At 43.1% G+C, this 26,133-nt stretch overlaps 1 protein-coding gene across 1 annotated transcript; it reads left to right on the top strand.

Annotated features, from left to right (window-relative positions):
* The first annotated feature begins 9,985 nt into the window (after window positions 1–9,985).
* PGAP4 (post-GPI attachment to proteins GalNAc transferase 4) lies at window positions 9,986–21,578 on the top strand. The gene is made up of 2 exons (XM_065657334.1): window positions 9,986–10,153; window positions 20,114–21,578. Exon 2 carries the CDS (start codon window positions 20,239–20,241, stop codon window positions 21,424–21,426), a length of 1,188 nt encoding a protein of 395 aa, XP_065513406.1. The 5' UTR covers window positions 9,986–10,153; window positions 20,114–20,238; the 3' UTR covers window positions 21,427–21,578.
* The last annotated feature ends 4,555 nt before the right edge of the window (window positions 21,579–26,133 follow it).

Raw genomic sequence — 26,133 nt, 5'->3', positions numbered from 1 at the left:
AGCCGCAAGCTTTTCATGCAGGTGCTGGGGTTTTCTTACCCCAGCCTCACAGCAGCTTTCTCGGCTGGGAAATGCCAGAAAAGGTACAACCCCATGTTGTAAATCACAATATAGTGGTTTGCTGTGCCCAAGAGCAATAGATGAGCCTAGTAACAGACTACAAGGCTTCAGGCTGAATAAACATCTGAGTTCCTGAAGGAAAAGTAAAGCTTCCCCTATTTTTTTTTTCTTTGTTTCCCCTGCAGTTGCCAGAACCAGCTTGGTGAGTCAGGGAGCTGCTGCAGCTTTGTGAGCAAGTGTGAGAGCAGCCGGGACGAGGAAACTGACCCCCTTGTTTGAAGACTGTTATCTATGCTGTACTGGAGCAGACAATAAACTTCATGGAACAGAGATGGAAAGGTGGGTACCTCGGGGGATTTTTTTTAAAAGTTGCATTCAAACCTCTCCTAATTAAAAAAAAAAAAAAAAGTATATATACATATTGCATTTTTCATTCACAGCATTTCCTTACAGCTGGAGACCCCTCAGCTGAGTAAGAAACGGCTGGTAAGTCATTGATTCTCAGTGCAGCCAGCCCGTGACCAGAATGTTCAAAACCAGAAGGAGCTTTTTTTGTTGAGTCGAATGTATCCCAAATCAGGTCTTCAAGTCAGCATAGCTTTCAGTCCTTGTGGTTTTTCCTGCTTTTGCTTTGTACTTGGGTTTTTTTCCCCTCAACATATTGTTTCTCAGGTGTTGATCCCAGGCAGGCTGGCTTTACATCATCACAGCAAACCTGTAACTGAAACGGGCACAGTCACGACCTTTTAATTTTTATTTTGGGCTGTGTCTTTTATCTCTGTGCACCTTGGCATTTCCTCCACAGGGACAGAAAAACCCATTTCTGCAAAGCACCTTTCTACTCTGTACGTTCTCTTCCATATCTATGTTAATGCTTTAGATAAGCATTCAAGCCAATCTTTGAGCTGCTCTGTCATACACTGCGTATGGGAAGGTTCTTGCAGACGGATAGATTGTAGTGCTAAAAAAAGAGGTGGCTGTGGTTCAGGATATCTGTGTAGCTTCCCACACAAACGGCAAACTCAGGACACAAAGATTATCCTCTTCCTCCTCCTCTCTGCCCTCACCACTCTGATTTTACTTAACTCCTGACAGTCATTTCTTCTGAGCACTGACACACTTGCTCCCCTCCAGTAAAAGGAATGCCCCGTTCCCTTTAGTGCTGTTTATTGATTAACGATCATGTCCTTGTGAATTGTTATGCACAGACAATACAAGCAGATGTGGGGAAAAAATACAAGCATAAAGACGAGCACTAAGGAGCGAAAGAGAGGGAGTATTAATACTTGAGATACTTTAGTGAAAAAACTGGGACAACCAAGCAATCTAATGTCATCGAAGAGGAACTGCAGAGGATGTCCTGCAGCAATTTGCAATTATTCAGAATGTACTAGGAATGTGACAGGGCTGTTTTTTCTTGAAACTGGCAGGTTCAACTACAGTCCTTCATTTGCAATTGCTGAGATGAACTGAGTAAATAAAGTTGTATAAGGAACAGCTTACAGAGGAGACAATTTTGAACTCTTAGTGTACTAGGGCTGTGACTGCAGAAGGACGCTCTGATTGATTGATTCTCCTCGTGTGGACAAGACTTGCACAGCCTTGTGACCAGGGCTGTGCTGAGCATCACCCATTACCAGTCAATCACTATTCCAAATCAAAAGGACCTACAAAACCTCAGATATTGGCTCTCCCTCAAGTTGTAAGAGCAGTAGTGTGTAACGAAGTTTGTTATGAAAGCTCAACTCATCGGCTTGACATGCGTGCTCTTCAGTAAGGCAAGATGTTCAGACAGTGTTGGGAACTGCTCACACCTTACACAGATGTCTCTGGACAGGCAACATACAGATACATAGTTAAATTTGGAAGTTTGGCACACCCAGGGCAGTACCTAAAATGATCTTTCATCCAGCAAAAAGAACGGTATTGCTTTCAAGAAGAAAGGCTGTATGGGAGGTGGTGTGGTAGCTGATCCTGCTAAAAGCTGTTATTGAAACTGGCTCAGAGCTTGTGCCTAACAGAAGGCTCTGCCCTGGAGGGCTGAGAGAAATCTGCTGTCTTGCCAGAAAGGTTACGTGTGCTGGAGTCTGCTGAGGAAATACCAGAGGACAGATTTATCCCAAAGACAGGAAGGGAGTAGCTTCAGCCAGTCAGCTCCTGCTGCTGTTGGTGGCAGACGGAGAAGGGGATTGCAAGTTGCACACGCAAGGAAGGAGGTTGGACAAATGGACCTGAGGACTTGGGCCTCACAAAGAGCAGCTAGCCTAAGAAAATAAGCTGGAAAAATGCGACCTTCAGGCAACCAATGTGAATGGGCAAAGCAAAATAGTATCCACAACACTCACAGTTGACTAACTGCCCTAAAAGAGCTAACTAGACCCCAAAATCATATGAAGCAAAGCCTTTGTCGTAAATAATTATGTGGAAAAAGTTATCTTTTTGTGTCAGCACACAGGTCAGCCATTCATTTGCTGGGTTGTAAACTGGAACCACAGCAGTTACTTCATAACTCTGCCAGTTACCATAAAAGAGCAGGTGTGAAAGTGTGCTGTGGTAGCTTGCATGTATGCTCAGAGCCTAATAGATTAGATCAGGTAGTTCACAGGAAAGGTAGGGAAAGTCTCAAAAAGGAGAAAAAACAGAAACAAACAGGGAAATGCATATTAGTAGTACATACTTTCAAATAAGAGTACCAGATGCGTGTGCAGGTCTTTGGCTTCAAAGCAAATTTTACTCTTTCCTTGGTAAAACAACTACAATAAATAAATAAAGAGGACAAAGAGCTTAGACTGAACTTCCTAACCCCCTTAATTTTCTCATATGCTGGCTACAGACTCCAAGATGATTCTAGCTTATTCTGCTATTTTGATCAATGGTGCTTTGAAGCAAAAATTGAAACACTAGTGTCTTAAAAGACATCCCTTTCTTATTGGCAAAAAGATTTTTTTTTTAAATCTGACCTTTGAAGCACAAAGCTTCAGTCCTTGCTCAAAATTTGGTTCTTTAAGGTTTGTTCTAGTATCCCATCCTCTCAGCGTGACTTTGTCTTTACCTCATTGTGGTTAAGGATGCGCTGTAAAAATAGGATGATTTTCGGTTTTCTCTCACAAATGTTGTGAAGTAGCTAATGTTGTTGCTGTGGGCATGAAACAGAATGAAAATGCACAGTGTGCTGTGCTAGGTACACATTTTTTAGGGTCACCAGTGCAACTGTATTTAATAACATCAGGTTACTGTACCTAGTAATATCCACCCAATGTAGTGTGTGCATCAGATCACACACAAATATACCACTCTACTGCATCCTTGATCTATCCAACAATTGTCGTTTATATTATTTAAGATGGTATAATTTTCTTGGCAGGCAAGCTGGCTAAAGAAAATGAACACACATAAAACTCTAGTCAGTGCTTTTGGACTAAGTGGGTTCTTGCTTTACTGCAAAAAGAAATTGTACTGCTTTTTTTTAAACTAAGTTAATTATTGCTTATCTAAGTTAATCCTACAACATACTAGAATACTTACGGCACACATCTGGGGAGGGAGACACAAATTATAGTTTTGCCAGGTATAGGAATGAAATTCATTGTCATCTGACCAGGAACTGACTTGGATAGAAATGTTTAAGTGGCTTTTATATTCTGCACAGAAAATCTCGCTTTTGTTTTGTCATGTTAATTCCCTAATTGTCTTCCTTTTTGTAGAGAAACACTTGACTTTATAAGCTAAATGGAGAATATAAATGCGAATGCAAAAGATGATTAAGTGGTTTTATTTTACGGAAATAATAAGGTCTCTAAAACATGCTTTACCTACTTGCCCTTCCTGTTTGGTAACTCACAAGGATGGCCCCTCATACTTTTTCCAGATATGAGCTTTGCATATGATCTAACTACATAGTTACAACAGCAGCTTTTGCACAGCTCAGCATGTCATAAATATGTTGTTCTGTAATAAGCCAAAGACCGTATGCTGGCACCACTCACGCTGGAAGTGCCCGAAGAACAGGACAGCCCTGGAGATGCAAAAAAGGTAAATACTGGAAGCAGCTCAATTAAGAGTGAAGACCACAGAGATCACAAGTGCTCTCTCAGTCTCTTGCTCGCTCTCCTGACACCCAGAAGAAGGAATGAAAGACTCCAGCCAGTGAATAACTCAGACTGGGAAGTCTCAACAAGGGTTACTGGCTATTGTCTTGCTGCCTCACTGCCCAGTTGCAATAATGATAATGAGAAATAAAAAGCCCAGCAAATGGAGCAGGAGCTTGAGTGTATTCTATTTCAGTTGCTGGGCAGCATACCCCCTTAAATTTGCTGTCTGTGCATGGAGGATTCCAGTGTGTAAATGGGTCTGGAAATAGTGCTATGAAGAGTTTCCTGAAAATGAGCCTGTGTCCACTCTGCATACTAGTAGATGTGTTTAAATTTTAAAGAGCTGCTCTTCAGAAATTGCTTCATGTCCTGGTAAGCTCTACACTGTTACACTACGAGATGGGAGAAGGAAAATAAGATTTATTTGAAAATATTCATTACTCACCAGCAGTGAAAATGACAGAATTTAAAAAATAAACTCTAGAGAAATCACTTGCATCTTTATACTAGCAAATGAAGCCCTAGTAATTATATAGGTTATCCTTCTAGATCATGGACTAGTCATGGACTTTTATGTCCTTCTTCAAATAAGGCTGGTGCCTCTGATTGGCCTCCCAGGACTTGTCTGAACTCAAACATTTAAAAAAAAAACTGAATGAATTAAAAATATGAACTAAAAGTGAACTGCTGTAGTCCCTGTGTTACGTCCTGTACAGACACTGTCATGTAGAATGAAAAAAGACTTCTTTCACTGCTTCTTTCACTTCCCAAGACCATTCAAGCTAAACAGAATTAAAACCTTTTAAATTCCAAGTAGTGCTGCCCTTAGAGATGTGAAACAGTTCTCAAATATCATAATTTGATACCATTTTCCCGAGGGTCTTTGTGTAGTTGAAACCTTGTATGAGTGGTACTGAATCTTTCCAGCTAGATAGGCTGTTTCTGTCATGCGAGTATCAGACCTTTAGTTCCAGAAGTGCACACTCAAAATTTACAGTGAAAGAGCAGAGCAATTACTAATGCACTGTGCTTCTCACACAGGCAAAGAATTGCTTAGTGAAATGTGCCCAGCGCCCATACAAAATTACTTTACTCCATTCTGCAAGGGAAAATTAAGAGCTTTCCAGCAGTCCCTGGGGGATAATTCCAGTCCGACCCTCAGTTTGGAAATCCTGTGTTTTGCCTCTTTACCCCATTCTGGTTTTTAGCATCTGCAAGAAGTACACTTGGTCCAGAGTATTCTTGCAACACAGAGCAAGTAACTGAGAGCCAGCATATTTTAACAGCTAGTTTGGAGAAACACTTGACTCTAAAACCTTTGCCTCTCTCTTTGAAATACTCAGTTTGTGTTCTGCAAGAGTCAAAATGTTGGAGCAACACAGGGAGGATCACCAGAGCATACGCAAATAAACTGATTAAGATATTTCCATTTGTCTGAGTGCACACACTTGCAGTCCTTCTGAAACCCTGCCATCATTTAATACATCACCATGTTAGCTCATGCCGGCATTTTTTTTTTTTTGCTATGAACAGCCTTGCCTAATGATTTGATCAGAGAAGCAGAGGAAACACAGAAAAGCTTTGCGTGTGTGCCTGTGTGCAATGCTCTAAAAAGAACTGGACTGCAATTACCAGTAATTGTGTTTCTGTCATCTTCAGATGTGTGCACCTTGGGTAAGAGAGACTAAAGGAACAGTATTTAATAATTTATCTACAAGATGAATAAATTATTGGTATAAGCCTGAAAAGTCTGGAAGGCTGTTGTATGTAAGAAGCTGTACAGAGGGAAGGCCTGGGAAATACATGAAAAGTGCTTAGTTCTGAATAGATAACCAAGCACACAGACCAGCATGAAAAGGATATAAAAATATTTCGGCCTTTTCAGAGAACGTTAGTGTACCCTAGACAGCTAAGCTGGCACAAATTCATCCCCTTTGGAGCTGTATTTTATCTCACAGCCATTGTCTAAAGTCAAACACAGCAGCCCTGACATGAGCTCACTGTGTCTCCAGTAAACAACAAAGGACTTTGAACACGTTTTGTCCGCAGTGATCAATACTAAGTATAAAAAAATACATAGAAAGCCACTGTATGTACTTTAATTATCATCAATATTGTATTCTTATTCAAAACAGCCATCAGAAATGTCCGCTGCTTCTTAAAAAGCAGAACATAAGCAGGAAATATTTATTGATTTACTTTGGATTCTTTCCTATAAATATGTAGCAAGGGAATAAAAATATTTAAAAAGTTAGCTGTTGAAGTGAACAGGAGATACCTAGAAGGTTGATATACCTATTGTGCAGCTGGCAGAGCAGGTAGAAGAGGCACAGCCTTTACAACTGACCAGGTTATACACATAGTGGTACAACATATTGTGCTAAACATACTATTAATTCTGCCTGGTAGAATGCAATCACTTTCAGGGGTTTTGTTTGGTTGGGTTTTGTTTTATTTTGTGGGGTTTTGTTATTGCTTTGGTTTGGTTTTTTGGTTGTTTTGGTTAGGGTTTTTTGGTTGGTTTTGTTTTTCTTTTTTCCTAAGGATAAGAAACTTGCAATTTAAAAAAAAAATATTATTTCTAGCTTTTTTTTTTAGTGGCTTTTCACAGTTTCCTCCCTGTCCTTAATAAATTTTGAATACATTTGTCCAATTTAATTGCAAATGGCTGAAAGAGGTAAGTCTCAAATAAGTTTGCTGCTGTATACTTCATGCCATCTCATGTAGAGCAGAGACACACACCTCCATCCCACTGAGAGCCTCCAGCACACACCAAATGGGAACCTGCACGTTTGATTTGTTGGCTGGATCACCAGCACATGTAGCTCCAGGTCAACTAGCACATGCACATCCTTGCACTCTTGCCTTCTGGTAAAAACACAGAGCAGTAGGACCTCATTGTGGGAGGACAGCTAAGGAAGCTGGGCGAGGGCCATGAGACAGGAGCCAAGGATATTTTAACAGTGATGCACAGGGCACAAATGACACAACTCTGTAAGAAACCAGGCTTCTCAATTCAGCAGCCCCCAAGACTGTGAATTTCTGCTCTGCTGCTCTCCACATCGTGCAAGCATCTGAACATCAGCCAACTAGCTTGTCTTGCTTCTAACACTCATGTTTATGAAAAGCAGGAGCTGGACCTGATCTCAAGCAAAGCAAAAGAAAATATTAAGGTCATTGCCTTGCACAAATGCTTGGTGCTGTGAGAGTTATTACAGGGGATGGATGGCAGAGGGGTTGGCTGCTTTGGCAACAGAGAATACTCGGATCTGGACAGCTGGGATGAACCTCCCCTACTTGGATACAATTCTCATAACTTTTTTCTTTTTTTTCTGATCATAATTGTAAAGTATCATCCTGTTATTGCACAGGCTGAATAATTTCAGAAGTAACTATTTCTTCTGAGCATTTCGGGTTGCAGTCAGATTGCTGCATGAGCAGTTGTGTTGCCAAATGTTCGTCTCTGCTTTCCAGACCTGTTCCTGCTGTGCTGACATAGTCATTTGGTGTGAGGAACCAATGAGATAAAGTGATCCCGATAAGAAATAATCCATCATAAGAAAAGGTTTAAGTTTTAGCCAGATCAGTCTCCCTAGGAGACAGCACAGTGGGAAGAATGAGTAGTCAGAGATGACAGGCTGTTGTTTAAACTGTGCCACTGCCCCAAAATCACTTGTGACTTTTCTCCCTCAGTCTTTCAGGTCTAACAGAAACTGTTTCAAATAAAGAAGTGTTTAAGAATGGAAGTCAAGTGCTACCTGAGAAGCAGGCAAGTGAAGTGGGAGCAGAGAAGATTAGGCAGAAAGGCTCCTCACAAAGTTACAATTACCTAAATATTTATTCCCAAAGAAAAGTCCTTCTGGCCCATTCTGAAAGGAATTATTACTACCAAATTGTTCTGCTGGCTGAAACCCCATCTGAAATGTAGTACCGGGTGCAATGTGATGTGTTTCTGCCGATGTCACTCAACAGTGACTCTGCCACACGCATACTGACACAGAATTGGAAAAAAAATGTTTGTGTCTCACAAATTCTGCAACTCTGATCCTGGGAAGAACATGCTGATGGACCTTCTAGGAATGTTTGATCTCTTTCCTGCCTCCAGTACTCTCATGCACCCTTTTGCCTGTGTTCTGTTCCAGGATGTATTTTGTTTCCAGTGCATCAATATTTGCAGGCATGAGAACATTTAAGTAAAAGGTAGAGTATGAATCATTGTCACTAGAAGCTGGTAGAAAAAGAGACAGAGGTAGTCAGCAAAGAAGGATTTTGGAAAGCAAACCACCTGAGAAACTATGCTTTCTTCTACTGTCTTTCCTTATTATTTTCAGAGTAACAATGCATCTAGGTAAACCTGTGGACCCTCCAGCATGCCTTACATTTTCCTAGATGAGGAGGTCACTGTAGGAACTCAAAGGTGATTGTGTTATTATTATGAGCATTACTGTTCCTCTGGCTTTTCCCCCCTTCATCTGCATTGTCTTCACAATAAGAAGCCTTAGCTGAGGGACAGCTCTTGCTAGTTGTAATGAGTAGGGGTCACAGGCATGCATAACTGAGTTCCTTTGTTCATAATGCTTGTCAGAGGGAATAGTATAAATTGATACATTAAAAAAATTATGCAACCTACTGGAAGCTTCTGATCATAGGACTGGGCTTTAGCAAAATTCTATCTGCTTTAGTGAAACAGCATAAGGGATTTTTTTTAAAATTATTATTTCCTAGAAGTAAGACAGAGGTCAGCCCCTGAAAATAACTTGGCCTAAATATATGCACTCTCTTTTCTGAAGCTGCAGGCACAAAACTAAGGAGTTCTTGCAGTTCCTGACAATGAAAGACTGAAAGACAGAGAACTTTCTCTGAGGCATATTTCAGATAGCTGTAGTTAGAAACAATTTCTATAATTAAGTATTATGGCCATGGGGCTGAAAGGTATGTGTGTAGAAGAACAGGAAAATGGAACACAGAGACAAGGTAGGAAATTAACAGGTCAGAGGCACTCTTGGGACAGTTTTATATGATTTTGGGATCCTGAACAGCCTGATAAAAATTTTGGTGTAGCTGATGGGCCAGACTTTTTAGCAGGGCCTGTTGCGACAGGACAAGGGGTGATGGTTTAAAACTAAAGGAGAAGAGATTCAGGCCAGACATGAGGAAGACATTTTTTACAGTGAGGGTGGTAAAACACTGTCACAGGTTGCCCAGAGAGGTGGTGGATGCCCCATCCCTGGAGACATCCCAGGCCAAGCTGGACGGGGCTCTGAGCAACCTGAGCTGGGTGAAGATGTCCCTGCTCATGGCAGGGGTGGCACCGGGGGAGCTTTGAAGGTCCCTTCCAACCCGAACCATTCTGTGCAGAAGGAGAAGATGAGGCAGTGTCACGAAGGCATGGCCATAGAAGCAGATAGATACACCTGACACAAGACCAGAGTGCATTTGAAATCCCAGCTGGGAAGGGTTTGTGCAGGGTTGTGCAGCCGCAGAGGCCGCGGGGCTTGGCAGCACTACCCGGGCTGGCGTTTTGCTGCTCCTCGTGGGGTATTCGAGGACCACAGAGTGGGAATAAGGGGGCTCTGGCTGGGCTGAGGTCTCTACCCCGCGAGTCCTCAGGGGCTCAGGTGATTCGACTTTTATTTCTTAACCTGCTTTCGCAGACTTCCTCCCTCTCCGCTTTTCGATTTCTGGCTCTCCTCAGCTCCCCTTTCCTTCCGAGCATCTCTGTGCTGGCGCAGTCACATGTTTAGGCTTTGATGCCTTTGATCCCACCCTCACCGCCCGAGAGGGAGGAGAAAAATTTGCGGGAGAGAAGTGAGCAACAAGCAGAGTGGCGAGATAACGCGGAGAACGGATCCTCATGGACCCCCCGCGGCGGGGCGGAGGGCCCGGGGTGCCGGCGGCGGGGCGCAGGGTAGCGGCGCTGGGGGGACCCCGGGCAGCCCGGCTCTCCCGCGGGCTGCAGGACGGCGCCTGATGCTCGGGGCGCGGCTGCCGAGCAGGAACGGGTAAATCGCTCCCTCTGGGTCGGGCTATCCCGGGGGAGGTTCGGTTCTCGCTTTTCCCAGGGGACTGCGGAGGGAGGAGGCAGTGCCTCCCGGGGTGGGGGGCGTTTGTGTCCTGCCGGCGGCACCGAAGCTTGGGGGAGCCGGGCCAGGAGAGGCACGAAGTTAGGGAGGCGTTCGCGGTAGGGAAGGGCATGGTCTCCGGGAACCGGCTGGGCTCAGCGCCTGTAGCTGAGGCACCCGAGTGAGGGGTTGAAGTGGAAAACCTCCAGGGAACGAGAAAACGTTTTGTGCTTGCTCTGAGGCTGTGACTATACATGGTGACGAGCAGGAGACAGGGTGGTCAGAGCCTGGCTGGGCTTAAAGAAACAGAGAAGGTGAATGAAAAAGAAGCTCTTTTAAGGAAACAAGGAAAAAAAAAAACCACAAAAAACCAGCCAGTTTCCACCCAAAGGAGGTAAAAACGTGGACAGAATTCCCCTGTTCAGAAGTCCAGGCGTGGGGGCTGAGGCCCGGGCACACTGAAATACCCTCTGTGTCTCTGCTGTTTTGCAAGGAGGGCAGAGGGTGGAGGGGGGTTCAGCTTTTCTTATCTAACGCCCTCTCCTCTTTCACCATCATCACTAAGGTAACTGCTATTAATCCCAGTGCTTTAAGGGTCACCTTGTGCTACCTGGCAGCTCTCCCAAAGGAAAAGAGGAGCACCTAAAGGCTGAAGTCACTGACATTTAAAATCACAGGCTGTGGAGGAAATCTGCAGTTGTGCTGCTGGTGCAGCAAAACATGAAACTATATCAGCGTACACTACAGGTTCCTAGGCTGGCTTGCTCCCATATAGTTGCTGAGAAGATAATTTCATGTACAGCCAGTGTGCTGCCATAAAGGAACACCAGGTTCAGCAAGCATTTGCAAGCACAAAAACCAGGAGATACACCCTCTTGCACATGTGAAACCTGCTGCTCTTTTTGTCTGCCTAACAAGGTAAATACTAATTACGTAACAGACTATTTTTCAGCTACCGTATTTATCCCATTTTCTCCCTTTGGGGCTCAAACAGATCACCAGTATTCCCCCAAACCAGGTCATCCCACTCACCATGCTTTTCTATGCAGGATAAATAGCCTGTTTCATACATGGTGGTGGGGGAGAAAGACAGAGTATTCCCCAGCCACAAGGGGTGAAGACAGAAAAAAAGTCTGCAGTACTGATTAGCATTAGTAGACAGGGTCTCTTGAAGGAGGAATGTTGTTTATCAGTGTGACTAAACATTTTTTTCTAAGCAGAGGTTAGAATCAGAATATTCTGGTTGTTGGCTAGTGCAGTTTTGCACTTTTATTGTTACATAGACATATCCCAGCTGGAAACTTACTGCCTTATCAGCAGAGGCCTTTGCTCACAGATGTAATATCCTGTTAACTTGTTCATTTTGGTTTATTCTTTACAGTCATAAATGAACAAGAATAAAGCTGCGACGTCTGCATTAGCAGCCATCACATCTGTTTACTTTTCTGTCCCTCTCCCCTACACCCTCAGCCATACTGCCAAAGGTGAATTATTAAGAGAAGTCATAATTTTGGGTTAATGAAAAGGTTTAGTTAATGATTGAATTATGATCAAATTATAATGATCGATAAATGATGACTAAGCAATTATTGAATTATAATTAAGCAGTGATTTATCAGTTATTTAACAATAATTGATAATTAAGCTCTAATGTAATGGTAATTGAAGGATGATCTAATTGATGATTTCAACAATGATTTAAATGATGATTAGATGGCGGTCAAACATTCTGCTACTTACTACACTTCTAATACTTAAGCTATAGCTGGATATATACATGTCGCTAGCATACAATATGCTTTTAGGCCTAATGTAAAATGTCGTTTATCCCATTATAGATGTCAGATGCTGGGTAAGGGGTCGCTGAACCTCGAGGAGTAACCAGGAGTGGGGTCCCTGCTCAAGAGGAGCTCACCACTGTGCAACCCCTGCCGTACTGGAGCACTTTGTGGGCTCAGGGGGCTGCAGATATCTACAGCATGAGGTGATTGACTTGTAGTCAGCCTCTGCTTTGGTGTATGTGCAGGTGTGCAGCTGTAGCAGCTGTAGTTTTGTCAAGTCTCAGCTCAGGCTGGTACCGTTAGCTCCCAATAAGACGTGTCCTAGACGTGGCCCCTTAGTTCCTGAGAAGACATGGCCCAGCACAGTTCTCCTGGTTTGGACCGTGAGGCTGGTTTGTTGGTGATGCCTGAACCAAAGTGCTGCTTGCTCAGCCAGAGTGGGTGCACCTGTCACACCTACCCAAATCACAGATATTTGGGCAGCTAATTTAATCTGCACATGGCTTTTCAGAGGCTGTGAAATGGCTGCTTTCCTAGCAAGCCATGAGGGCACAATTGTATACAGAAATCGAATAGAAGAGCTACGGCAGAAGGAGCTATAGCTCGATAGTGGTACTGGGATACCTCATTCCTGCTGCTCTGGAATAGCTCCTTCTGGACAGACTTCCCCAAGACCAAGAATTCTTCTTCCTTGTCTGTTCAGATTGCTTTAATTCACAAAGAGTTCGTATTACTTCAGCATACCACATTTAGTAGTTGTTTTTTCAATAGGTATTCTAGACAATTCACCTGTGTGGATTACCAGTAAGGTTAGACTATAAAATGACCGTTATTCATGACAACAAAACCAGGCTGATTTGTTATATATCTGGGAAAGCCAGATTCCCTCCTAACTTTTATATTCTTAAGCTGAAGATCCACCAAGTTAGAAACTGCCTCTAGCTATGCTTGTGTATAGAATCTTGCACGCAGGAGCCCTGGTCTTATTTTAGCAAAAGACTGTGACACAAGGAGGTAAAACAAATTATTTGTAGCACCTCTGATGAGTCAATGCACATTTAGCTCTGAGATTCCAAGAGCAGACAGCAAAAGGTAATAGCTGGTGCCATTCTTAGCAGCAGCTTTGTCTAATATGATTTTTCTTTTTTTAACAAATAGGGATGTAAATTTTATGCTAAAGTGGAAAGGAGCTGAAACCAAAAGCCACATTTAAGATTTTGGAGGGCTCCAGGCAGATCTCTGTGAAAATGTGCAACAGTTTTTATACAGATCATGATCAAATTCTCGAACAACATATCCTTTTTTTTACCTGACACAAAATAAAATGAAAATTCAGATAGATACAGATGGCATAATTAATTTTAAAGCCTCATAAAGGTTTGGAGTCATTGTCTAAAAGACAGTTCCTCACAAAACTCCTTGTCTGTGTTAAGCTATTATCTTGCAGAACTCTCTTCTCCAGGCTGCTTTCTACTCTCATTTGATCTAAATACTGACCTTAGTGTTTGAGGCCAACAGGGAGGAACATTGTGACATTGCATAGCAGGGAGGCAGCCAGGTGAACATCAGGAGGTGTTGAGAATGGGCTCCCTTCCAATTTTTATGGCAGAGGAAAATTAATATACATGAGAAGGAAACAGAAGTTGAGGATATAACTGTAAATATATATTTAGTTCATAGGTTTTTTTTCACTGATGGCATAGTTTTACCTTCTTAGTTCAAGTGAAATGGAGAAAGCGTCTTCCAGCTGCCACATCCATCCCCCTTGACTCTTAGTTCAGTGGCTTTCAAACTGTGGTCCATGGATTTCTAGGGATTTATGAACAACCAGAAGTTAACCACAGTTAAATGAGAAAAGCAGGCCAGCTTATCAGTAAATTTACACTGAAGATGTAATGGTGCATTTTGTGGGGTTTTCTAACTGGACAGGGAGACTCCCTGTGTATCTGTCTGCATTTTCACTTTTCTAATAGACCTTAGATTCCATCTCCTTAAACAGAAAAAGTTTATATGTTCACTGACAGGCTCTGAGAACCGGCAGATCAAACCAGATGGCTATGCCATTGATTTCTACCTCTTACATCACGTAAGTCTTGCAAAGGACCGAGTCCAAACATTCTTGACCTCCCTGGCCACTTCTCTTACTCTTCAAGCTATCATTAGCCTGTTGGACTGTAGCAGTGCTATGCCTTTAGTACGTAGACCCTAAGAAACAAAAAGTTCTAAGAGAACTCCAGCAGCCGTGGTCTTTGCCAGAGAGCATTTTAGATTAAATTTAAATGGAACAGCCTGGCTTATTTGACATTCATTGTCTAGAAGCAACATAATGACAACTGCTTTAAGCAATGCTGGAAGTAGAAGAGATAAGAGATATATTTGGTACCAGATATTAAAAACAAAGAACAACTGCTGAGCTCTTACCATTAAGATTCTGCTGAATGTTTTTAGAAGCACAGCTCTCGCCAAGATGGTTTATATTTTCTAGGGACCCGAATTACCAGTTTGGCATCTAAGTGTAATGGTCAGATCTGTGAATGCTTGGTTTCTGCCGGACACTGCTGTTTTCAATGGGATCTTGAACACATTGCAGAAATATTATCTGGCACCTGACCTACTAAAAGCTGTCAGAAAACAAGCAGAATTGCAGATGAGAAAAGCTGGCCATCTGGTCCAGTAATAGGGATCAGCTCATGGTAGGGACCTCAGGTTTTGGAAGCTGAGGGTATCTGTACACGACAGTCAGCTGTCAGCATGCATATATGAAATAGAAGGAGATCTATATGGCTCGTTATGACTTTGTGAAGATTCCATCAGTTTCCTCAGATTCAAGCAGGACTGTTTCCTAGTGCAGTAACGATACCACAGCCAAGACAAAGCTCTTGTCTCTGCCAGAGAAGGTTAATTAGTAGAGGAGCTTGGTCCTGGGATTGCGGCTTGTCCACACAGGGTTAGGCTGAAGAAGTGTTTTTTGCACAAAGGTTTCAACTTTGGTGCCACTATAGGATTAACATGCAAGTCAAAACTACAACTTGCATGAACACTATTACTACCACCACCATTACTGAATTTGGAGAGTAATGCTACCTTTAATGTCATTCCACTAACCTTAGATATTTATGGTAATGTCAAATGCTTTGACAGTTTTTGCCTCTTGCTCCTTTAGTTTCTGACAGAAAATACAGTCTACAGGCCTCCTTGTAATTAGCTGTTTATTACGTTCTGGTAGAAAGTTGTGTTCTGCAAACATTTTTCCTCTTTTAATAGCTGGTCCAATTTGTGAATTCTTGTCTCTTGGGGGGAGAAAAAAAATGAATCCCTACATCCATGCTGTACATTCTCAACTAAGAAAATAAATCCTAAGGCCAGGCTGGATGGGGCTCTGAGCAACCTGATCAGGGTGAAGGTGTCCCTGCTCATCACAGGGGATTGGACTAGATGGCCTTTGACGATCCCTTCCAAGCCAAACTGTTCTGTGATTCTGTGATTATCACTGAGGCAGGGACTGTAACAGCTGACCTTTCCATGACATTTTCTGAGAGCCTACTTTTGTTTCCCTCAGAGATGACTCTATGCCTTCTGACCATATTACTTCATCCAGCAGTTTTTATTATTAATAGGTTAGGAAATATTATTCATATGTTAGGAAAGGAATGGCTTTTCCCATTGACACTGAAAAGAATTGTAGCTAGGCAGAAAGGCATAACTGTAATCATGAAGGAATAATTACGGCCCTGTCTCACAGACCAGGCAGTAGAAAACAGATGGCCTGTCTTACATTAGCTATCCAGGAGCCTCCTAAAGTTTTGCAGCTTTGAAACACAGAGGAAGCTTTGTTCCAGGAATGCCTACCCACAGTAATACCTCTGTGGAAAAGAGTTTGGAGCAGACAGAAAATCAGCTTTCTTTTTTAAAGCACCGGCACACCAGACGGCGTTCTGCACCCCAAACAAGACATTACTCATTTTTCTACTCTTCCTCAGTGTGTGCAGAGGTCACTTTCCTGAACAGTATAATTCAACCAAGTAATTAGGGGACTAACACAGATGAGAACATAGATTTCACAGAAGCACGGCACGGAACCACAGAATGGTTGGGGTTGGAAGAGACCTCTGGAGATCATGTAGTCCAACCCACCTGCTAAGGCAGGTTCACCAGAGCAGATCACACAGGAATGTGTCCAGGTGGGTTTGAATGTCTTCAGAGAAGGAGACTCCACAACCTCTCTGGGCAGCCTGTTCCAGGGCTCTGGCACCCCCACAGTAAACAAGTTTCTCCTCATAATCATCACATGGAACCTCCTGTGCTTCAGTTTGTGCCCACTGCCTGTCATTTGGCACTACTGAGAAGAGTTTAGCCCCATCCTCTTGACAACCTCCCTTGGAATATTTATAAGCATTGATGCGATCACCTCTCTGCCTTCTCTTCTCCAGCTGAACAGCCCCAGCTCTTTCAGTCTCTCCTCATAAGAAAAATGCTCCAGACCCCTCATCATTTGGAACTAGGTGAACCAGGTGTTTCTGGAAGGAATCATCATGAGGATCTAAGAAACAAACTGAATATATAGCTTTATATCGCCACAGCTTCTAAATGTGTTTAAGCAATGGCTCCGTTCTACACAGAACATATATAAAAGTGGCCTCCACTGCAAGTATTTACATGGTTGCAGAGTGGTTACTATTTAGGATTCACAGATGGTTTTTTAAGCACTATAACATCCAATTCTGATTCTTGCCTTTCTCCTCAAACTTCCATTTTTCTGTCAGAATACTTAAATAAATAAATACTTAAATAAGATTTTTTCCCCTAAAAATGAAAAAAAAGTGGAAGTGACAGTTGCGGCAGCTTCTGAAAACAGAATATCTTCTGTGAAGTCAGCACCATCCTAAAGACTAGAAAACAGCCAGACCAGAAACTCTGGATTGAAGTCCTGCAGATAAGCTCGTACTTCGCCTCTGCAGAAGCAGGGAATTTCTATCTAGATGTGGAACTCTCAGGTTCCCAGTGTTACAGCTGAAGAGTGAGGAGGTCAGTGTCTCCCCTCTTCTATAGATTGTTCAGCTTTTTTGTTTTGGCATAGAGTATTTGACTCACTTTACTATGGTCCTGACTACATTTAGGCATATTAGTCCACTATGTAGTGAAAAGAATCTTTTCCTTTGCAAATAAACTGATCGAGAGCATGAGTGCCAGCAGCCCAGGCAGCAGAGGAAGATCTGGAGAGAAGCATTAGTGCCTGTTTCATGGTTGTTTTCCTTGAGGTGCTCTGAGTTGCAAAACCAGAATAAGAGCTCTAAGCTCTTGAGTTGGTGAGAAGCCACGGTAAGTCGGAAACGCTTGTGAACAAGACACTGTGACCTACATGGCTGTCTTCCAGTCCAGTGTGCTGTTTTAGAGTTCTCTACTGCCCTGTATGACAGGAGCCTGAGAGGCTGGGCCACCTTACCACGAGGTGGAGTCCCAGCACAACTTTTCCAGCAGGCAGGGCTGGTGTAGAACTGATGGGCAGGCAGCAGGCTCTAAGGGAGTCCACCCGCAGGACCTTCTCATGGTGCAGGAGAGCCTGACCTTTGAACAACAAGGGCTGCAGAAGAGCAAGACCTCAGGCAAGTGTCCTACCCTTGAACAACAAGGGCTGCAGAAGAGCAAGACCTCAGGCAAGTGTCCATTTGATTCATCTTGTGAGGCTGCAGCCCCTGCGGCTGCAGGGAAGACGTGATGCCCATTTCTCCCTTTGCAGCAGAAGATGGCATGAAGGAGGAGGCCTCTTGCTTGGCGGGGGAGATTATTAATCCTTCAGCGTGTAGCACAAGAGCTACAGAACTCGCTGCAGGCTCATAGTTTTTGCAGCTCAGATTTCCAGCAAAGCTGGGAGATAGCAAGTAAGTTTTTTTACTCCCTGAGAACTAAACTACCTTCTAGCTTTCTTTTCATCTCCTTTCCACTGTGGTCCTCACTTTGGAGGCCGACTCAGTGCCCACAGTGCTGCTTGCATCAAGAGGAGGCCCGAAAGTATGTCAGTGTGAGCTGTAGAATATGTTCCTCTATTTGTGTGTTCCCTTAATATTTGTGACTGGTTAAGAGAAAATAAGAAAAAAGGAAAGCCCTGGATTTTGGGTGAATAAACTTGCATTGAAATGCTAGGTCTTTGCATCTGGTGGACTTCAGGTCTTCGTTCTGACCCATCATGGCTTGCATCTGGCAGCTGAACTGCAGCCATCACCTTTAAGGGCTTTACAAGGTCCACTGACGCAACGCAATGTCTGTGAAACAGGACTGTGTAATCAGAAAGAAAAAAGAAAAACCACAAAGCCATCTGAGAAGACACTACAGATTCTCATGCATCAGCATATCAATTCGTTGTCTCTATTTGATTACAGTAAATATTCAGAGTCTTGTGTTTTTGTTAATCATAAGACAGCACATCCCTGATGCCACAGTCTATCCAAGGATGGTTTGCGATCTTACAGCATCGAGTGTCTTGCCTCTAACAAATATTTGGAATAACTGTTGTGTATTTTCCATTAATCTTAGTAAAAGGCCTTTCTTAAAGATTGTCAGATTCCCATATGACAATATGAAGTGGTTCTCTTTGATGGTAAAACCAGCAAGTCTGTGATGACAGTAATGAAGGCAGTTTAGAAGTAGTCCCAGAATTAGGCCCTGCTCAGTGTCGTCTGAGTCATTTCTTCTACATGGTCCATTCTTCTGAGACAGAGAAGAAAAGCCATGGCTGTGATTACTTTCCATGTACACCTCATTTCTTAGGCTGCTTCAGATGACAGTGCAGAGAAGAAAAAGGGTGACATTTCGGCCTGGCAAGACAGGTTAGAAAAAGGAGAAACTCCACTGAATGGGGCACAGTCAGTGGTGCGGGACATGAATAACCCAGTTCATAAGGAGACGGAATGGAAAGTAAAAGGGAGAGTCAAACAGTGGATTGAAATGGGAAATTACTGGCACAAGGGAATTAATCTGAACAGCCTAATTGCCCTGATTTTGTGTAAGCTTCTGACAGCCAGGCTGTTAGGTGTTCATGGCAGCCCAAAGTAGCAGAACAGAAAAGCCAAATATGGCAAAATCTAATTTATTTGAAGGTGCATGTTTACTTAATATGTATGTATTAAAAATGAATATTTTTTATTTTAAATTAAAGGCATGTAATTTTAAGTTACAGACTTTTAAATAATAATAAATATGAGTCAATGGCTTGATTGCAACTTGTTGATCTTGCTGTGACTGTATTTCAGAGGACCTAGACAGAAGGAGACATCTGAGACGGGCACACACATTACACCTAGCGTACACATGCCTTTAGTGAGGTAAATTGGTATCTTTGTTATGTTGCTTCACACTCTGGGAAGTGAAAAAGCACATGTTTGGAAGTGTGTGAGCAACAGAAGAGAACCAAGTGTCATTCCACAAAGGTAAAAGTTTGTCTCTCAGATATGTGCTAGGCTAAGAGGTAAGAGATCTAGCTCTGGTTCTTGGCTGTGACCCAAGTCTTACTATGTCACTGTGACCAGATAGTGGTATCTAAATTCTCTGCCTTTAACAGAAAGCGAATCCATGCATCCCGCTTCCACCTTGCCCATTTGTTACACGTTTCAAGCACAGTAACAAGCAGAACAAAGTCCTATCTAGCTAAGTAAATCAGAGCTCCTATATGCTGAAAAAGTCTTGGGGGCACTTTGCAGGGCACTAAGTGTGGCTTATCTTTCCTCAAACTCCACAACAATTCTGTGATCATACAATTGGGCGTGTTGCAATAGGGTAAGGGGTAATGGTTTTAAACTAAAGAAGGGGAGATTCAGGTCCGCCATGAGGAAGAAATTTTTTACAGTGAGGGTGGTGAAACACTGGCCCAGGTTGCCCAGAGAGGTGGGAGATGCCCTGTCCCTGGAGATATTCAAGGCCAGGCTGGATGGGGCTCTGAGCAACCAGATCTGGGTGAAGATGTCCCTGCTTATGGCAGGGGTTGGACTTTCCCACCACAAGGGACTTCTCAGGTGCCTTAATGGCTAACTCAGTGACTAGCCCTCAGCTTTCAATTTTATCAAATAATGGTCTTCCCACTCTGACAGTTCCTATTTCATTAACAATCTTTTTCTTCCTCTCTAAGCTGGGTCAAATTGTGCAGGTTTGGCATCTGCTGCCCCAGTGAAACCTTGCAATCAGAGAGGATGCATCGGAAGTGAAGAAATGAGGCCATGAATAGAGCAGGGGTGCCCTCCTTCTGCAGCAGCCATGTTACACCGAACCTGGCAGCAATATGGGAGGTGGTGCCGTTGGTCCAGTCCTTTTATCCATCTCCTCACACTGACTGTAGTGACATTTGGTGTGCTTGCACCTTTGATATGCCACCGGCTCCTCCACTCCTACTTCTATTTGCGGCGCTGGCACCTGAACCCCATGAGCCAGGAGTTCCTGGAGCAGAACCAGCAGGAGGGCCAGGCTGCCCTCCATTACTTTGAGAAGCTGCAAGTAGCAAATGCCTCTGAGGCCTCTGGCAGTGACGCCTTCCAGCCCTTGCTGCTGGTCACCATCATCACTGTGCAGAGGCGGAATGATTTCCACTATGTCTTGCAAGTGGCCTCCCACTTCCACCGCCTCCTCCAGAAATGTGGTGCACATTGCCAGAGCCACCGCATCCTCCTCTGTAACGTGGAGTCAGACCCCAGTAGCCATCAAGATGTTAAGCTGCTGAGCAGCTTCTTTCCTATGGTCAGTCGTGACAAAACTGGGGAGATCCCTGACCCCAGAGTGAACCAGTTTGAGAAGGAGAAGCAGGACTACATCTTCTGCCTTGAGCAGTCGCTGTTGGCGTACAGCCCAGAATATGTCCTCATAGTGGAAGATGACGCTGTGCCAGAGGAGGACATATTTGCTGTCTTGCAGCACCTCTTGTTGGCCCGATTCTCCAAACCATACCTCAGAGATGCGCTCTACTTCAAGCTTTACCATCCGGAGCGGCTTCAGCGCTACTTCAACCCCGAACCCATGAGAATCCTTGAGTGGCTCGGTCTGGGCATGTTCCTGGGGCCTGTGCTGAACCATGTGTACTCCTGGGCAACTGGGCGCCCCAGCCTCAGCTGGCCCATTGTCTTGTTCTTCGCTGTGTACAGCATGGCTTTGTCGGAGCTGGTGGGACGGCATTACATGCTGGAGCTGCGCCGGCTGGCCCCCACGCTGTATAATATCGTGCCGGTCACTGAGTGCTGCACACCTGCCATGCTCTTCTCTGCTCCTTCTGCCCGCCGTGCCTTAGGTTATCTGAAGGGGATGCAGTGCCGACAGGGTTTTGCTAAGGATATTGCCCTCTACTCACTGCTGCGTACAAAGGGGGAGAACGCCTATGTTGTAGAACCCAATCTGGTCCGACATGTGGGAATGTATTCCAGCCTTCGGATAAATGACAACCCGAAACTGCTGTGATCTGTTCATGCCTTTGCAGACACAAAGCCCAGGGAACTTGCCACTGGGCAGAGAGATACAAACTTTGATGTTGTCCTGCTCACACTGGGCATCCCGTGCCTCCAGATGGACAAAGAATGAGTCTCTTTATAAAAAAAAGAAGTTTCTTAAAAAAATAAACTTCCGTATATGCAGACCCTATTTGATATATACTTGGAACTAATCAGCATGTACTATGTGGGAGGGGAGTGGAGGATTCAAGCTGAGTGGATCCAGAGTGTGGATTGTCTGCTCTCCTTAATCATTCTTAGGGAAAAGCTCGCACACCAATATAAACAGCTATACTGCCTACTCTGCTTTACATTAGTTACAGAAATTCTCACCTTAGGGCAACAGAAGTATTAGAGAAAGTGAATGTTTCACATTTAAGCTAGTGAGGAGGAAAAACCTTTATTTTTCCATCCTTACTAAGGTCTGATCCCTGACCCCTCTCTGTTTCAAAGCTGTGGTTTTGAGCAGACTTTTCAAAAGCAGCAGTGGTTTCTGTGAACTTTCCCACAAATTTTGCTTAGATTCCTCAGATTTTACTAAGTCTCCATTTGTTACTGTCTCCCCCTACGGATCTTATCTGCACCTCCATCCTTCCCACTCCTTTTTTCTTGGAACAGAGCCTCTTAAAAACAAAGCCTCTGCTGCTTCATTAAAGGTCACCTCTGAAGAAAGAAATAGGAAAACAGAATAACAGCTGTTGATGTGACACAGCCAGGTCACAAATGCATGTTTTCTTTAACACATTACAGACATCACAAGCAACATGACTACTGTTTTGGTATCATCACTAGTTGTAGTGGATCCAGGTCACTAAAACAGGCCTTATCAGTTGCTGATTGGACTTAGACATTCAACATTAATTTACCTTGACTTGCTAGCAGCACAGAGGCAAAGGAAAGATTACATCAGGTGCCACTATTGTGCAGGATCCTTGTTTAATTTTGGAGCTGTAATTCATAGCTCAGCCTAAGTGGTACATACATTGCTCCTGGCAGCAAGCAAAATACCCATCAGAAACAAAGCTAGCTGTTCATAAAAAAAAATAGTAGCACAGCACAAGGGGTCACCATGATACTGACCCCTTAACTTAATGTGCTCTAGTTGTTAGGCATTTGGGATAGGTACTTTGTACCACGGTTGTGGGCACAGTTAAAAATAAAGCCAGGCAGATGACAGAGATCTCATGCAGAATCAAAACTGGCACCAAAATGCTTAGGTCTAATGAAAAGCCCACCTTGACTTCAGTGGGCTTTGAATCAAATTCACTTATATGTGGAGTTTGGTTGAACTATTTTTGAAACCATATTCGTAGCTTCTTGTTGTTTTTGGTGAGAGAAGAGCTCTACTTAGAATTTTCTTTCCTCCAGTCTCTCCCGGGTGATTTATGCCCTAAGCTCTTAACAAGTCTGATAGTAGATGTGAAAGACAAAAATCCTGAGAGATGAAACCAAAGAAAGTTCCAAACCTCCAGCTGTCAGCACGCAGTGGGTACCAGTTACACAAGAGAAATGCATAATGTGAGTTTGCTGATGAGAAATGGCTTCACAACACAGAGCAGTGCTTTGCTCTGTTAGTAATCAGGTGGGATACTTTTATAACACCTTTGAAAATCAGATGTGAGTAAAACCTGCTTGTGGATTCCATGTCATTGCAAAGGCAAAGCATCTCTCTTGGCAGAGGACACAGGAAAAATTGCACAGGTAGAACCACAATTTATTCCCAGCTGCTGAAAATCCTGAAGATACCAGAGTGGTCACACAGTGGCAGGTGAGCAAACCTATTCTCAGGCTTTACTATAATATGGTTAAGACGGCAGGATTTGAGTGTCATTGTATATTTATTCCACTAAGTGCCTGCATGTGTGAGGAAATACAAGTTGTTTATGCGTCTCAAGCTGTGAATGTTTCAGCGCAGCGTGCTTTCTCATCACCTTTTCTATCTTTGTCCTGTACAAATCCAGGACAATGGCCCCTGTTCTTTTCATGAGGGCCCATTCATACTCATTCTTGCAAAGAAAATCTCACAGCAAGGTACAGTAAATGGGACAGGGGAAAGAAAAAGAAGGAAGAAAAAGAAAGAAACCTTAGAAAATAAATCAACTAACTATATGCAGTTAATAAATGTTTTGGTGTGGGAAATGATTCATCCATTTGTATCAAAGTTACTTTCCTTGTGTGCTCAGTAGTAATTTATTTGTAATGCCAGAAGCCCAGGGCAGGTCAATAATTTCACTGAGCTTCACAGGTGGAAATTAAGAACAAGAATTTGAAGCATCCCTTCTAAATTCATAGACAATTTTCAGAGTCTAAGAGACAAGACAAATTGACTGGGAAACCAAACAATATGCAGAGGGCCCACAACTTGAACCTGCCAGAGGAGAGTTTCAGATAAACCCACTGAGAATGAACTCCTTTGTGCAAGGAGAATGTTAATAAATTCTTCAGGTCCTGCTGGAATCATTTCCGTAAGCACCCAATTTGCCTTTACAACACATGTGCTTCTTTTACTGAGCCTGCTGGGGACTATTTTTGACTTAGGTACTTACTCAGTGCCCACCATGTCAATGTGGTATCTCAGGCAAGTGTTCCTTCTGCTGCTGCCTCTGAACTTTCACACGTAGATTGATTTTTGCATCTGTTTTCTGTGCCACATGTTTTATTAGAAATTACAAGTCAGAGAACCGTACTTCGCCCTTCAAACAGAAAATAGGAGGTTACTGTGAGTTCTTAATTCCTGCTGGATTTCCACAGTTCGAGCTAAAAATGCAGTTTGAAAAACAAAAGGCTTTTCTCGCTTCTATCAGGAGAGTGGACCTGAGTTGCCATATATCCGGGCTCCATAAGTTCAAAGCCTAGCATTAACTCCTTGAAATGCCGCCATAAGAGTTTGGTTTTATTCACATTAAACCAAACTTAATGACTTTTTAAAACAAATAATATAGATTTTCTTGGGTTTTGGTAAATTTCTTATAGTTCAGAGACTATTTTCAACACAGCAACTACTGCTTGCACAAGAGGATTCTTTCTTGATGGGCCACACAGCAAGGCATTATTGTCCAAGACAGTACAGGGACAGTTATTCAATTAAACAAAAATTACCTTCGTTTCCAAGGCATAAGCATGATCCTGTCAGAACACAAAGCATAAATTGATAGGTCTCTATTAGATGAGAAGCCCAAGAGGATTTTCTAACTACAGTAGGTATCAATGTGTTAGTGAGAAGGCATTGCATCTGTGTGACAAAGCCTTCCTCTGAGTTGTAAGGAGCTGTGAATTGCCAGACTGGGAGTTTCAACAGCAATCTGGCTGGAAGCAGGGTGAATTACTTTTTTTCTAAGATATTTACAAGCAAACTTTCTACCAAATAAACAACCTTTCTGTTAAAACTCTGTTGTCTCTTCTTTCTGCGTGCCACTGTTTGTTTCCCTGACTGGCAGATCCATCTCTTTCATGACTGCATTTGACTAAGAATACTTGTCTGTTTCTGCATCTGCATGGATGTAATAATTTGGATCCTACAATAATTCAGGTTGAAAAGGCCCTCTGAAGGTCCCTGGTCCAATTCCCCACTCAAAGCAGGTCTCATTAGACGAGGTTGCTCAGACTCTTCTCCAATCAAGTATTGAGCCATTTTAATGTGGCATTGAGATAAAATTAAGCTAAAAGTGCTCGAATTTAACTTTAGCACACTTTTGTATAGGAAGGCTATATATTTCACAAAATAAAAAAAGTAATTTTCTGTGGGAGACAGTTGTAGTTAAGAAGGCACTGGGACTTTCTCTCCTGAAGTTAGAGTTTCTTTTTGTGTATTTGCACACCAGCTTTATAGCTGCCATATCCAAATTGAGCAGATGGCAGGGTCCAACATATGGTTCTGAATAACCTTCAGTATAACATACATCTGCCAAAAATGCATATAGAATTCGGTACTCCACAGTCTGTCCTCCTTCACTGCATGTGTCTCTGTTGCTAGAGTAACTACATTTCCACAAACTATCTGTTCTGACCTCTCATGCTTTGATAGAATCCTCCCCATTAGTCAGTTTATTTGTGCACCTACAGGCTAAGACTCAGCCATGTCAATGTCCATTTCCAAGATCTTGTTCTGAATGGCAAGCTATGAATGCCACATTCCCAGCTGCCTAACCACTGGTGATTTTCCAATGTTTACAAAGAGTGTTGCATTTTCTTGCCCCGTTAGTAAGCCTCCGGCCAGCTGTGTGTTCTTCAGCGCCTACTTTCTCTTGGAATTTCTGCCATGATGTCCAGTGTCCCTCCAGCAGTGCAGAAATCATATCTGCAATGGTCTTTTCAGCTAACAGGTCCACTTCAGGTATCTGTTGTAGTTTGTATTTTGCAAATTGTATGCCAGTGTTCACATGCAGCACCTAAGTATGCTTTTTGTGGGGGACTGTGGTGCTTAGATAAACAGGTGATAAACAGGTAATAAACTGTAATGTGTCTACCATTATAGCAGCCAGTTGTTCGCCTACTTGTTTTTTTAAAAAACAAAACAGCAAGAGCAAGGCACAGAGACCAATGTCCTTACTGCATTTATTTTCATGTCCTGTTACAGCTATTTTGCACAGCCCAGAAACTACGCTACTGGCAGCCTGATTTAAAGTCGTATCCTTGTTTGCTATCCTCACTATTGAAATTATTACAAAGGCTTGGGTTT

The sequence above is a fragment of the Caloenas nicobarica genome, chromosome Z (assembly GCF_036013445.1).
Source record: "Caloenas nicobarica isolate bCalNic1 chromosome Z, bCalNic1.hap1, whole genome shotgun sequence".
Taxonomy (NCBI): Eukaryota; Metazoa; Chordata; class Aves; order Columbiformes; family Columbidae; genus Caloenas; species Caloenas nicobarica.
This window is presented reverse-complemented; position numbering and strand designations above follow the sequence as displayed.